This window comes from Lampris incognitus, chromosome 2 (genome assembly GCF_029633865.1).
Source record: "Lampris incognitus isolate fLamInc1 chromosome 2, fLamInc1.hap2, whole genome shotgun sequence".
Taxonomy (NCBI): domain Eukaryota; kingdom Metazoa; phylum Chordata; class Actinopteri; order Lampriformes; family Lampridae; genus Lampris; species Lampris incognitus.
In genome coordinates, this window is record NC_079212.1 from 16,191,410 (window position 1) to 16,204,411 (window position 13,002).

At 45.2% G+C, this 13,002-nt stretch overlaps 1 protein-coding gene across 4 annotated transcripts in view; it reads right to left on the reverse strand.

The window, feature by feature from the left end:
• Positions 1–13,002, reverse strand: part of LOC130107373 (fibulin-2-like) — a 33,195-nt gene that overhangs the window by 18,587 nt on the left and 1,606 nt on the right. For all 4 annotated transcript variants that reach the window (XM_056273938.1, XM_056273936.1, XM_056273937.1 and 1 more), the window contains exons 2-4: positions 10,067–11,551; positions 1,397–1,511; positions 644–773 (exon numbers count right to left, since the gene is read on the reverse strand). In XM_056273938.1, coding sequence (XP_056129913.1) covers positions 644–773; positions 1,397–1,511; positions 10,067–11,426 — 1,605 coding nt within the window. In that variant the 5' untranslated portion in view covers positions 11,427–11,551. The remainder of the gene's footprint in view (positions 1–643; positions 774–1,396; positions 1,512–10,066; positions 11,552–13,002) is intronic.

Below are 13,002 nucleotides of genomic sequence, written 5' to 3' on the forward strand. Positions count from 1 at the left end.
TTTAGGGATTCTTTCCCCTTTTTCTCTCCAATTGTATCTGGCCAATTGCCCCACTCTTCCGAGCCGTCCCGGTCACTTCTCCACCCCCTCTGCTGAGCCGGGGAGGGCTGCAGACTACCGCATGCCTCCTCCAATACATGTGGGGTCGCCAGCCGCTTCTTGTCACCTGACGGTAAGGAGTTTCGCCAGGGGGACGTAGTGTGTGGAAGGATCACGCCATTCCCCCCAGTTCCCCCTCCCCCCTGAACAGGTGCCCCGACTGACCAGCAGAGGCACTAGTGCAGCGACCAGGACATGTACCCACATCCGGCTTCCCACCTGCAGACACGGCCAATTGTGTCTGTAGGGACACCTGACCAAGCCAGAGGTAACACAGGGATTCAAACCGGCGAGCCCCGTGTTGGTAGGCAACGGAACAGACCACTACACTACCTGGACACCCTATGTGGTTAGAACTTTTAATGACTATAGCCCGATGCACTCTTGACATCTTTTTTTCCAGATACCGCTATAACTAACCGAACTGTGAATTGCTAATTTATAGAAAGTCTCGGGTTTGATATGAACTCAACTCCGCAGCGTAAGTTTGACCTTACAGGAACCTGTTCGGCCCTTGTCGGGGCACCCAGTCACAAATACTAGCCTTGTAGGTGTCGGCTCCACACTTGGTGTTGGCGTCCTCTTCGCACACGGCTCCTTCATTGGCTGCATTAATACCGGCCAAACACCGCCTTTCCCCGAGGAAGCCGAGACAACACTGTTTCTGGGCAGTCCTGGCAGAGAGAAGTACACAGACAACAGAATTACAAAAGTTTTTGGACCGCAACCGTGGCCTCGCAGCACAGCAACTGGTAGAGCCACAGAACAAGATGAATTGCGATGTCAAGTTTTCCTTGAAATCTAATGAGTAGTCCAGAAAGAACCTGTACTTTAAAAAAAAAAAACTTAAAATCACAAGGTATATGTGAAAAACCTACGCAAGGCTTGAGGTTTTAAATCATCCCTGGTACTACTCTGTTTGACACTGAACTTAATCGTTCTCCCCTCACTTAAAGCTCTGAGGACCGCTCACATTTCCAGCGGTCCCGGTACGACCTGGCCTTGAACGCGACTCATTATGTTGGACAATAATGTAATTCATGTTGCGATATCAACATGACTTTATCATTATGTTTCAGGGGGCTGGAATTTTATACTCTAATAAAGTTTCCTCGTTAAGTCTCTGTGCTATATTTACCCTGTCCATTAGCTGGATATGGCAGAGACACAAAGCCATTGTGTCTCTGCCAACCCCTCCACACATGACTTGTTCAATTAAAGATGACTTACAGTGTACTAAATTTGATTACGGGAATGAACCTAAATGATAGGGATGGGCATTCAATGATGGCCTCACCGACAGATGGAATGCCGATCCTCTCTCGGGAGCTCCATGTTGTTGCAGTGACCATTAGACGTTGCCCATTTCTCCCCTGCCTTGCAGCAGACCCTCGCCAGCTCCTTCACAGACACTGCGGAGAAACACAGATATCCAGGTTGAGACGAGGCTAATCCAGCTCAGTGCAGTCAGTGTTTCAGGGGAACCACACGAAGTCACGTTTATGTAAATTGGAGTGGCTTGCTTCGGATAATAACACTTAGACGGCATGGTGGGATCCCATCACTGGGCTTTTCTTAAGCAGACGCGAATATTGAAATACAAGGTCTGACAGGTACATCAACGTTGGGATTACACCGTACTTAAAGTGTAACAGAATCTCATCTCAGCTACGGCTCCAACCTCTTAGAAAATGATTTCGCCTGCTGGATGTTTATATTGACTGGGCATGCAATAGCATGGGGGGGAGCAAATCATGGTTGTTGTTTTTTTTCCTTTTCGGGCGTCCTTACCCATCTTCCTGATCCAGTGTCAAAGAGAATCGTGTAACCCAAGTCTTTGCAAATTGTTCCTCTGAGTAAACTCTTCCATGTTCTACATCCCGGCTAATCAGAGCTGGAGCAGCGGAAAGAGTTACACATAATAACTTCATTCTTAACTAGGCCCGGGAACGGACGGCGAACCCCCCCCCCCAAAAAAAACACATCATCTGATTTACAGCAAAATATAGGTGGGTGACTTAGTTCGTCGCATGACTCCAACAGATCACAGATCAGTGCATTCCTGCTTTGATTTGTGGCTCCTGCACAGAAGAACTGTAAAAGACATAACTCATGGGCCATGATTGCTTCCCCATTCTGTCACACTGTATGTACAATATGGAACAAATGTGTGCGAATGTGGGCCTAACACAATTTCTCTGCTCCGAGGGGAGCGCTGGGGGTGTACAGTACGTGTGATTTCTGTCTGATTCCTTAATTCGGCGGCACTAATGCTCATGTGCGGAGGCTCTCAACAGAACGGCATGACTTGAATGTCCACCGAAGAGCATCACTCACTGGCAAATAAAAAAACATGACTCGCTCAGGCTTTTTCTCAGCCTGTCCAGCAATGGCCCTCAGCCAGCAGGCTGGAAAAAAAATAAATTAATAAAGATTAGTAATCTTTTGAGAGGTTTGAAGTGCCTGTCAAAGCACTGCATGATTAAAGTTTGGACCTTGACATAGCCAAGAGTGGCTAGAGGTGGTAAGGAGTAAATACATGGCGTCAAAGAGAAACCTTTGACACGGGCTGAAATTCAGCAGACGCCTGAAAACTTCCATTGAAAAAATTCCGAGTCTCTGGAGTCGCCGAGACATTTTACCCTCCCTGAACTTCCTTGTGCGATTTGAATGCCTTTTGTTTTCGCTAACATAGCCCTCTCCTTGACGCACCTCCCCATGACACCGGGGCAATTGCTCATAACAGAGCCCTGTGCATAATTTATAGGTTTGGAAACCAGAAGATTTGAAACCTTGTTAAGACACAATGAGTCTTTGATACATAAATAACTGTTTCAGTCCCACATGCCGACGAGTCTATTTGAACACGAGCGAATGTAGCTGCATTAGAGACAGACAGTATAACGTTTCATCCTCCTTCTTTTGCACCCTACTCATTTCGTCCAGGTGGGATCAGTCACACACTCATTACAGCTGTACACAAATACGCTTAATCCAGATGGTAGGACGTACGTACACACAGAATAAACTCCATGATGGTTTCCAAAAATTAGCAAGCAGATGAAATGACAGCGCTCTCCATCGAGGCAGCTACTGTACACTGAAGCAATAATAAACTGCTGCAGCTCAGCGGTATTTGGACCTGCCTGACCCGTTCTGTCCCCATCTTCTTGACGGGCCTTCTAATTAAGGCCAGAGCAGTGAGCTTTTCCCACTCAGCTGTGCAAAAAAACTTTTTTTTTTGCTGGGTTAAATTGTTACGCGTGCAAAGGGGGAATTTGAAGAGGGGCTTGATAGACGCTTGAGAGGCATCTCTCCATTCCTGGCCTGTCATTACGTCTGTCCATCAGACCGGCTCCAACACCCGGCGCGTTGCTCCGCTCCTCATCCAAAGCCAGTGATGTCAAGCTCCCTGAGAGTGAGGAGCGAGACCAACAAAAAAAAGGGCAACTTTCAACATGTCTCGGTGGTATCATAAAGTGGCTGGCTGCCACTAATCAAACCTTGTGTGACCTTCCCTAGGTAGACAACGGCAGTGATTTACAGTACAGATGGGCTGGAAGGGAGAGTCTCTGCAGGACCGGGAAACATGAATAATAGTGCATGTCACGGGTCACCTTGCAAACTGACTCTGAAAACAAGTGTGGCGGGACATGTCAGATAATTGATGTAAAGTTTGGAAACATCTGTGCATTTGTGTGTGTGTGTGTGTGTGTGTGTGTGTGTGTGTGTGTGTGTGTGTGTGTGTGCTGGAATGCATGCATCCCAATGTGTATGACACCTTAAACATCAGTGGTTAGACTGATCCCCGTGTCTACTGAAGCACATCATCATGTCCTGGTGGACATGTTTTAAGTTTGCAGCTGGCTATGACATAATAAGCAGTGATCTTCTCCATGACTTCATTTCCAGCCTGGCTGAGTCAGGTGTAAGGCATAGATAGCACTGACAGCTATACTCCTAATCCTTCTGAGATTGAAATGTGAGCAGATGGATATATGCAATCCAGGTCTAAGACTGAGGTTGGCGTTGAAGGGAAAGTTCCATCGATTTTCAAGCTGGCACGCAGCAATGTATTCTGGTACGTGTAGGCAGCTGATGGAAAGACTGAGTAGGACAACAATGATTTCTCCATTGATACAGTACACAGTGAGGACTCTATTGCTTCAGCCGACTACATTACTCAACAGTACTGATTGCACAAACACAAACTACCGGTGAAATTCCCCCTGAAGTGAAGGGAGCACTGTGGGCTGTGGGCACTGTGGGCTGGCTCCAGCCTTTGATGGGTTCACACAGAAACCTCCAATCCACTTCCACCTCCTTGTGGTTATATAACCAGTACAAAAAAAACAAAAAAAAACACACAATGACACCACATTACCCTAATCATGGCTTACCTTGAAAAAGCAGATGACCTTACGTAGGTCTTCTGCTGACAATTGACCCAATTTCCCCTCGGGGATGAATAAAGTATTCTGATTCTGATTTTACTTGTGTTTAACAGGTGGTATCTGGTAAGGATGCCACAACTTATCCCTGACACACACACACACACACACACACACACACACACACACACACACACACACACACACACACACACACACACACACACACACAAATAGGGCCATACACATAAACCCAATCATTTCTTGATGTTAAATGTTTCCCATATAAAATCAGATTTAGGAACCGTTTGCTTAGCTGTTTATATATATATTTTACTACACACCCTTAACTAAATACACTCCACATCCCTGTAATTTGAGTGTGGACCTGTTTCCTGTTGCTCTATTATGTCTAATATATTCCAAGCTGTGTGCACAAACCAGAGCACAGGAAATTCTCTAATTCCTTGCCTGGGCAAAAGCTGTCCAAATCCAGATTTTGGACTCGGTGGAGAAAAGTAACAAGTCCCAAGAAGCCACATTCCCTAAATATTGATTTTCCAAGTCGCAGTTTCAAATGTCCCATTAGGAGTGACTTTTTTTTTTCCTACACTCCGAATAATGACCTTAAATAAGCATAAAGGATTCCTCACGTCGTTTACATATTTCATGTTTTTGAGGAAAGCACAAGGCTTATTCCTTACTCCTTATCTGCAACCATCTGTATTCCATTGTGTTTTGCCATCATGCAAACCATTGCGGCGGAGATACGTGCCGCAAAAGCGGCAGAGCTGTTCTTCTGCTGTTAAGTCACCAGTCTTTCTCCACTTCTAGCTCTTGTTTTTGACCGGGTTTCTGCATCTGGAGATGACGGTTTTATATTTGAACTTATGAGTGGCATGTGAATGAGTTGGCGGTCGTTGCTAAGAATATGCTGTCGCGATGAGATACGCCAAAATTCCTGGATGTGAGCTGGAAGGCTCCCTACATTAACCAGAATGAGCCTCCTCCTTTCAAGCTCATCTTCACAGTAATCGTACAGAAGAAATGAACTCCAACACGACCAGATGTGGAATTCACCCTCCTTTTCATCCTCGCGGAAATTATACTTTAGCTGGGGCCACTGCCATACGCAGCATGTTGTGACAGTGCTGGTGATGAAAAGGTCCCACTTCAGTAAATTATCTCATCTTTTCAGATGACTTCTAAGCCTGAGAGCCACGTGTCAGCTTTGATGCTCATTTAACTATTTATAAAGGCTGGTTAAAGAAAGTAGAAAAGTACTGATCCACATCCTGCAAGGTGGATACGGTGTTTCTTTATAGGTAAACAATCACGATTTTCAACATTCTCCTCTCTCTCTCTCTCTCTCTTCTATCGATCTATCTATCTGTCTATCTATATGTGTGTGTGTGTCTGTGTGTGTGTATTGAAGCAATAGCACTCCATTAATAGCTATAATTCTTTTTTTGGGGGGGGGATTTTCCCCCTTTTTCCTCCCCAATTGTTCTTGGCCAATTACCCTATTTTCCTAGCCATTCCGGTTGCTGCTCCACCCCCTCTGCCGATCCGGGGAGGGCCAAATGCTTCCTCCGATCCACGTGGAGTCACCAGCTGCTTCTTTTCACCTGACAGTGAGGCGTTTCACCAGGGAGCCATAGCACGTGGGAGGATCACGCTATTCCCCCCAGTTCCCCCTCCCCCCCAAACAGGCGCCCTGACCGACCAGAGGAGGCGCTAGTGCAGCGACCAGGACACATACCCACATCCGGCTTCCCACCCGCAGACACGGCCAGTTGTGTCTGTAGGGACGCCCGACCAAGCCGGAGGTAACACGGGGTATTCGAACCGGCGATCCCCGTGTTGGTAGGCAACGGAATAGAACGCTACACTACCCAGACGCCATAATAGCCATAATTCTGACCAGTCTTCTCTGTGTCAGTGAAACACCGCTGAAACTGTGCAGAAAAGTGTCTACTGCTCATGTCACTAGTGGACCACCTATGAATGTGAAAACTCGCTTCCTGGTTTGCCAACTGGCTGCACCATACAGGCAAATGTGAATAACAACACGACATATAGCTAGCTGTATGTTGTATAGTTATACACATTTTCTTATGAAGTGCTTTTACAGGTTCACCGGCAGACATCATTTTGGTGGCGTTTCAGAGACTCACAGAAGACTGCTTGGCATTATGGCTGCTGATGGGGTTTTATCCCTGCAAGATATAAGATATACAGAAAGAATGCTGAAAATTGTGATTGTCTCCTTTTTAAGTTGTTTGTTTGGGGGGGGGTGCAAATGTGTACTTCAGCCAGGGTGATTACTGGAAGAACTGGGGACCCAAGTCTCCTGGGGGAAGGGTAATCACACTGGCTCACGAGGGAGCAGTGAAAAGCGTCTGGCAATCAAGCCATAACAGTGGCCTCATTCATCACACGGGTATTATATGGTGCTCACAGGTACAACCCTCAAGAAACTTGAAACCAGATCCAAGCCAGCATCAGAAGGCCGACGCAACCCCCCCCCCACCCCATTATACACTGCTTCTGGTAGAGAGAGAGAGAAGCCAACCGAGGGAAAGTTATCGACTGAGGAGGAAAAACACAACAGAAAACCTTCACCTTGAGCCAAGTTTCAGGGAAAAGCAAGTCCGTTTAAGATGAGGGAGTAGAGTGGCTGTGTTTTTTTTTTTTTTTTTTTTGCCATGCATGCTTTTGCTTTTCCTTTCCCAAATAACTCTGGCATCCTGCTCTCGTGGCATTGATAACAAGCATTAGTCAAGGGCCTTATCAGCTGGGATGCTTCCTGCTTGTGCTTGAACATGTCACCATCCTGGATATCTCCCCCCAGCTTAATGACCTCCACCAGCAAACCCTAATGTCACTTGGGTCTATAAGGACTGGAATGGAAGCCAGAACAGCTACACAGACGCACGCACACACACACACACACACACACACACACACACACACACACACATATATACACAAACATACACACACACATACATACATATACACACACACACACACACACACATACATACATACATATACACACACATACACACACACACACACACATATATATATATATATATATATATATATATAAAAGCCTTGTTGGTAAACATAGCCACTCTGAGAAAAAAGGGCAGAGTGCAAAGCGGATCGACTCCAATCCCTCACAGTCAGCCTACCATACACTATAATTTACAGCAGAATGCTTGGACGTTATCCTAATGCACTTATGCAGGGTGTGCAAAACTATGGTGGGACATCTGTCAAGACAACTCTCTCCCTTACACAGGGTGTGGACTCACAGGCATTCGCAGTTTTGCGTTTTACATTGCGTTTAAGTGGATATAGAAAACACATGTGAATGGTAAACAGCAGGGAACGGTCTTTCCTCAATGTCTAATTTTCTCCTTTTTTTTTGTTGTTGTCAGGGAATGGACGTGACAGGTATCTTAACTCCCATAGGAACATCTTACAGACACATACATAGTACACATTCCTATGGAGGCCAGGTGCTGAAAGGAGAGAAAAATCCTGACAGGTCTCAACAAAAGTCATAGCGTAGTAAAGCGGGTTAACTAGTCATGGAGAGGGAACATCGAAAGATGGTTATCTGCTGCACAGCACCTACTAATAAGTTCATAGTGTCACACTGCCAAATCGTTTTTTTTCGGTTATTCAACGGCTGAAGTGTCCCTGCAGATGGAATGGCATTGACTCTCATTCATTCCCAGTTTCATTGAGTTATATCTTGCGCAATAACTCTATGAACGATGAACAGTTGCGATCTGTTTAAGTTTCCCTTGGCGCAACTTCATTTTTTAAAAGATTTGTTTAGTCTTATTAATCATCAGGACAAATGAAAAAAAAAAAAAAGATCCTGAGCAGTGAAAATGTGCCGGATAGCCACACAATCTGTCCATTGTATACGTTCCATCTCGGTACTTGCTATAGATCTGTTTACGCCCCGAAGACCCCCGATATCTTTGACAAGAGTCTGATAATCATGGGCGTCCATGTGGCGTGGCGGTCTATTCCGTTGCCTACCAACACGGGGATCGCCAGATCGAATCCCCGTGTAACCTCCGGCTTGGTCGGGCATCCCTACAGGCACAATTGGACGTGTCTGCAGGTGGGAAGCCGGATGTGGGTGTGTTCTGGTTACTGCACTAGCGCCTCCTCTGGTCGGTTGGCGCTATGCCCCCCCTGGCGAAACTCCTCACTGTCAGGTGAAAAGAAGCAGCTGGCGACTCCACAAGTATCGGAGGAGACGTGGTAGTCTGCAGCCCTCCCCGGATCGGCAGAGGGGGTGGAGCAGCGACTGGGATGGTTCGGAAGAGTGGGGTAATTGGCTGGATACAATTGGGGGGGAAGAGTCTGATAATCACACGTAAGGGATAGAGGTAGGAATATAGGCTCCGGACTTTCATTAGCATCGAGGTGGAAGGGAAAAACGGTAATTCAAAACCACTCATATAGGATTTAGAGAATTTATAGATATTATCGGAGTTACAGAAATAGGGTCTCTGATTCACCACCGTTTACTATTGGAAATTAATGAGGGAAATGTATATAACACCATTGGCATGTTCAAGGGCAAAGGGTACTGACAACATACCAAGTATAATCCCAAGTCACTTCTGGGGAAAGGTGGAAATGCTATCTAGGGGAACGCAACCTTTCCATGAACCATTGTTTTTGCTGGACCATTGCCAGCCTGTTAAGAGTGATTATGAGTTCTTCTTCCAAACACGGGATGTAAAAGAAGGAAGAGGATGATGTTTTATGATAAATAAACGACCTGCCACTGTCATCACTATGCTATAAATCATCGCGGGTTGATGCATTTACTGTAGGCATTCCATAGTTTAACATATGAGTGCTGCTACTGTGTTGATTTGTACTTATTTTACAGCTTTGCATGACTCACTGCACCATTGTTCACAAAATTATGTAGAGATATGAATCTAGATGTTGAAATCAGACCAAACTCAGGAATTATATTCAACTTTTCATGTCTTAACGTTTTAAAGACAGCTTATTAAAACACTTGGCAACTACTTGTGATGACTACTTGTAAATGACTAACATCACGTTATCTTTATCCCTTTCTTCATAGCTGTTCTCCGTTGTCGAACATTTTGGGGGAGTGGTCTAGTCTTCATTAATATTCATGAGGGGACCTTTGGGTGACAAGGACAAGAAAGGGTTGGCGGTAAGGGTGGGCAGGGTTTTAGAATTTGATGATTTGATCTGATTGGCTGTAAGTAAATGAACGTGTCTGATGACATCACGAGTATGAGAAAAAAAGAGATTGGCTGAGAGAAGATGAACAAAGGGAAGCTCTTTTAAAATGAGAGAAACAGAACAACTGAATGCTACCTTTTATACTACCTTTTACGAATTTTACCTTATGTGTTCGCAAATATCAGTGTTTCAGCTTCGGTCCAACTTTAAATTGATTAAAGGCAAACGGCCAAAAATACACTATGGCAAAATGCAGCCCAAACAAGTTCAGGTGATTATTGCAAACACTTTGAAAGATGCTGTCTTACCGTCTGTGTCTTCCTCTCTGTTTTGAGGCTGGTAGTTGTGGAGTGTCTGGGGCTGTTTTTTGGGTTGGTCTCCCTCCTCTCTCACCCTGATCGGTGCTTGGCTGGTGGGGCTGAATTGGACAGTGGGGTATGAGCCCTGCCTCTCTTTACTGAGGGGCTGTAGGTGTTCCACTGGGGCTGTTTCTTGTGCCTTGTGACCTTGAGAGTTGGACCCACCGTGACCCCCTGTGTGGCCGTTCTGACTGTGTTTGTGGTGGCCAGTGTATTTAACCCCTTTATCAGTATGGGAAGAATGCATTGTGTCCTTTAGCGTGTCTTGCACTTCTCTGTCTCTGTCACTTTGTTGTCTAACGGTCCTCTCGCTAACCTCTGGCTTGGGCCTGTGGTTTTCTGCGATCACTTTTTCTGTGGTTGTGGTTTGCGATGTTGGTGTTTCTGTCTCAGCTCTGGTTGGGGTATGATCGTCGTAATGCTGGTCTTCAACCTTGTCTCTCCTCTCTTGATCACTGTTTCTCTGTTTCTCTCTCCTCCTGTCATCGTGGGAGTTGGAGGAAATGAAGCCTGATTCAGGGAAAGCTGGTGGTACTGTAGTAGATTCCAGTGGTTGGGCCACGTCCCGGGGAGTGGAAGATGTAGGCCCCGCCAATGTATAGTCATAATCCTCTGTGCCAAAACTGGGTGGGTCTGGTTTGTACAGTGGTAATGTGTTGCCGACTTGCTGTTGCTGAGCCAACTTGGAAAATGGTTCCCGAGGGTTTATCTGACTGCTGTCGTGCAGACGGCTGATGTCTTTCAAAGGGTTGTTGTTCTCAGTTGTAGTGACCAACATGGGTTTAATGCTATGTGGGTCACAGCCAGGGATAGGAGAACACATTAAGCCTCCACCATCATTTGGACAATGACACACCTGGCACGGATCCATCTGAAAAGAGTGGCCAGCTTCGTACTTCTTGTTGCCAAGGACGCAGCCAATTCGCCCACACTGAGGACACCCATCTTCAGGTTGCAAAACATCAATGCAGTTAGGTGGAATATCAGGACATGGAATAAAACGACAGCTTATTTTACCTCCTCCCTGCGGACAAGAGCATTCGGTGCTTCCGAAATCCACAAAGTAGGACTCGCCCTCTGGAACTTTCCCTTTCTGAAATCCTGCATGGATACAGTCATAGTACTGGTAACCTTCACAGGTGCATCCCTTTCGTACACAAGTGGCACAGCAGGCACCCTTTTGCAAAACCTCCTCTATGCAATTCTGCAGAATGGGACAATCCACGCCTGTACAGTCCTTCTGACTTGAACTGGTGTCCACACACAGTATTACCCAACATAGAAACGATGTTAGCTTCTGATTGTTCATTTTGCATGAGAAAAATAAATCAAGAAATCCAAGCCAGCTCCGAATTAAAAAAAAACTCTTTTTTTTGGTGTTAGATTATTGATTTTGAGTTTTATTCAGATTATAAGGAATTGTCCACATTGAACCTGTGGAAGAAAAAAGAAAGTGTCAATGTTATCAAAAAGAGTTGGCTCATTCAGTTTGATAGCAATAAAATACCTTCTTATATTTTGGTACGTTTACGACAATCCTGAATATTGGCAAGGCTGAAGCTGACTACCTGTTAAAGTATATTTTTCCACAGCTATATGTTTGGTATCACAGGGTGTGTGTGTGTGTGTGTGTGTGCAAACTACAGCATTTATAATTGCACATGGAAATTTGGCTGAAGAAAGGCCAGACAGTGGGAAATTTGGACATTAATACAAGAAAAACGCATCAGTCATTAGAAAAACAATGCTGTAATAACAAAACCTTCCTTCCAAACAGTGTGACTAGTTTCAACAAACTGCACCGAGTGTGAACACAGTTCAAATAAACTGTGAATGATGAATGTGTTGTGCCGGGACCGCCCTTTATATCTAAGTTATCAATTTACCGCCTACATAAAATTGTGCGAACTCATAAAAACCGTCTGCTTCCAAAGCATGTACGGAGAGCATGTTGTGCAGATACCCTACAGTCATTTCAGTCAGATCAGCAGCAGGGTTTATTTCTGCCTTGAGTGGCTGTTGGAGGACAAACTGTTCCAGCAGGTCCATCCCTGACAGTGATGACACACGACTAATCTAAAACGTACCGATGATTACTCCCGGGAAAATGTAAGTGAGTAGGAGTGTAATGAATACTGTTGACCAGATATCTGGGGCTACTTTTCTGTCCTTGGATCAGCCCTACAAAAGTATGGTGGGGGGGTGAGAATTGTGAAATGTAAAATGTGCGGTGTCTATCCACTGTCTGGTGTTCTGGTCAAACACTTTGAAGTGAGCGGTTTGTGTGTCCCGCAGATGTATAGAGCGAGCAGCATCTGAAAAGTTTGATTGAGTCTGTGACGTGACTTCGAATCAGAGAGTGTATTGAAAACCAGGTGTTTTCTATTTCACTTTTCCTGTTTTTTTACCCCCGCACTGTTTGTCATAGCGCCCATCACCACTGTGAAATTTCAAGGCCAAACTTTTGGTTCTAACTTTAATATCGACCAGGAGTCACTTTGTTGCGTTGAGTTTGAATAACTAATGCAATTTCCAAATAAATATGATAAATCTGGACGGAGATCAGCAGGCTCCGTCATGGGACCTCATCTAAATGCATTTTCTCGAACAGAATGGGAAAATACCGTCGTGATGAATGGAGTGGACTCATGTTGGTCAATGCTGACATGTTGCACTCAGGCACCTTTTAGGCTCGTGTACCTTGGAGAAACTTGCTTCGACATGTCGACAAGCTCATACTCACAACTCTAAATCTTTATATAAAGAAACATATGCCCCCCACCCCCACCCCACCCAAGCAGGTCGGAAAAATTTAAATGACACATCAACTAATAACCCCAGGATATGTCATTAGGCATTGTGTAGCTTTAAAAAAAACATCCATA